Here is a 2500-nt window from a genome sequence, read left to right as displayed (position 1 = left end):
CCCCCTCCCTCCCTCTCCCCCATCTTATCTATCCTGCCCTCACTAACTAAACCTTCGAGCATTTCACAATCACTTCTTTATGCGGAGTGCTTGGAGTAACCGCGGGTAAATATAGTTGCTATTAATGATACGAAGTAACTTACTATAAAATATGTGAACTCTAAACATATGATTAAGAGATATAAAAGAATATGATTAAGAGATATTAAGTAATAACAAAATGCTGCTAAATAATTTTACATTTGTGTATAGATAAGCATATCCCTTTATCGTAGTAACGTAATTCACATTCGAGCATTTTCAGGCGTCACAAAAGAAAATAGATATAGCATGAAAATCCCATAGCGTTGTATTGAAACCAAGGGGTAACATTAAAAAGTTGATGAAAATGACTGCAGATGCCGCTGTTCAGAATTATCTGAAGTGATGGAACGTTTTTTAAGAAGCTTTGCAGTTTACTACATGAAATAAGTTATAAGGGCTTACTCAACATTTTTTTTTTTTACTTTGATGGCGCCATAATGATGTTAAACACCTATAAAATGCGAAACTCAGTGGTTCCAATTCACCAGAGTAGCTCAGTTCTGGTAACTTCCGCAATCGGCGGCCATCGATAAAAAGTTAGGAGAAGAGAACAGCTTTGTTTTTGAAAATGAAGAATGAAACCATTGACAAGTAATTTCTTTAATCTAGGCTGATCGAAATGAATTTCCCTATTAGGCTGTTCATTACACCCACACATGCATACACACCCCTACACCCACACCCACAAACCCCAACCATCCATCCATACATACCCACACATCCACACCCGTATCCACCTACCTAAACATACTCGCAGAAACACACACGCGCGCGCGCGAACACACACACACACACACACACACACACACACACACACACACACACACACACACACACACACACACACACACACACACACACACACACACACACACACACACACACACACACACACACACACACACACACACAAACACACACACGCTCGCGCGCGCACACGTAGATGGATTTCGTTCAACATTAACCAGACAAGAAATAATAATCTCGATTTAAGGACGTAAATTTAACCCGGAAGTGGGCCGAAGTAATTTCGCCAACCACGTATTTTGCGAATGAGTGGAATAAGATTAGCGTTGGGGCGATGGAATGTAGTATTAGAGCTGGAAGTTTCAGCATTTAGCACCGCATTATCTGTCAATAGGATATTTTGTTTTGCTTCCTCATTTGTCTTTCTTGAAGTTGACTAACTGATTGTTGGAATCCATTCGAAGCATCCAGTGGAATACAGAGTAATGCAATCGATTCCATTTATGACCACCAACATGGGTGTCTTTGTATCTCGATGCAACCATTCTATGAAATAAAATATATATTTTCCCTTTCACTATGCAGGGGATTTCCCCTCTGCTTGTGGAAGGTTGTGTTTCACACTTTTGGAGGCGATGTGAGTAGCGTAGCAAGTAAAATGCTGCTTTGTTCTATGGGTTTACTCTAGTAAATCGTAGCCAGTTGTCTTGTGCAGAGCCAGCCGTGATCTACGCTAAGAAACAAGGTGACTGACCACGAAGGGTGTGACGGTTGCCACTACCTAATTTTTGTGTCGTACGGTATATATTTACAATGTGACAGAAGTGGGTATCTACATGATCGAGTGGTACACTCAATATTAAATAGAAATATATACAATTATGATACATAGAAGGGCATGGCATATTTTAGTAATACATGGTGAAAAATAAAATATAAAGATAATCCCTTCTGTGGACGTACGCTTCTCAACGGTCGTATCGTTGTCGGACCAGGTGTCCTAAGAGGGCAATGTCAAGTCAGCCTAATTCCATGTTAAGTGGCCTCTGGTCGTGTTCTTGTTAGACCTGACGTTCAACAGCTGCTTGCTGCTGCTGCTGCGACGTATGCGACGTCGTCTGGCTTGATATCTATCTTCTTGTAGTGTGACGTCCTGTGACGTGTAGTTGTGACGTCCTGTGACGTGTAATATATCTTCTTCCAACATGCTAAATAGAATTGCTTGGAACTAACAAAAAACAACTGTATTATCTACAAGGGTTATTGTATCAGTTCAGTTTGGTTATTTGGTTTGCAAAACTTACTTTCATCAGAAGAGAAGTACTTTTTACGAAATTATTTGTCAAATGCACGTATCATGTGTTAGTTTTGGGTGTCCGCAACAGTTAGAGACGCCAATAGAAGCGGTGAAAGGGTTTGAAGATTGATCCAAAATACAGTACCGCTACATTGTAGATATGTGCTGACGAGAGGCTATTCCTCCTTTCGCAGGTACATTCACAGCAAAGAGAAACCTTTCAAATGTAACGAGTGTGGTAAGGGCTTCTGTCAATCACGTACTCTGGCTGTCCATCGCATCTTGCACCTCGAAGAGTCCCCGCACAAGTGTCCGACCTGCGGCAGGAGCTTCAACCAGAGGAGCAACCTGAAGACGCACCTCCTCACCCAC

The 2500-nt window shown here is 41.4% G+C and overlaps 1 protein-coding gene across 1 annotated transcript in view; it reads left to right on the top strand.

The window, feature by feature from the left end:
* LOC143024263 (uncharacterized) overlaps positions 1-2500 on the top strand; it is a 48496-nt gene that overhangs the window by 36354 nt on the left and 9642 nt on the right. Inside the window, exon 2 of the mRNA XM_076183048.1 lies at positions 2323-2500. This exon is cut by the window's right edge and continues 39 nt beyond it. Coding sequence (XP_076039163.1) covers positions 2323-2500 — 178 coding nt within the window. The remainder of the gene's footprint in view (positions 1-2322) is intronic.

Source organism: Oratosquilla oratoria, chromosome 4, assembly GCF_046742065.1.
Source record: "Oratosquilla oratoria isolate Oo_2021 chromosome 4, ASM4674206v1, whole genome shotgun sequence".
In the NCBI taxonomy this organism is placed as follows: Eukaryota; Metazoa; Arthropoda; class Malacostraca; order Stomatopoda; family Squillidae; genus Oratosquilla; species Oratosquilla oratoria.
The sequence above is the reverse complement of the archived record's forward strand: the minus strand, read 5'-3'. Positions and strand labels throughout refer to the sequence as shown.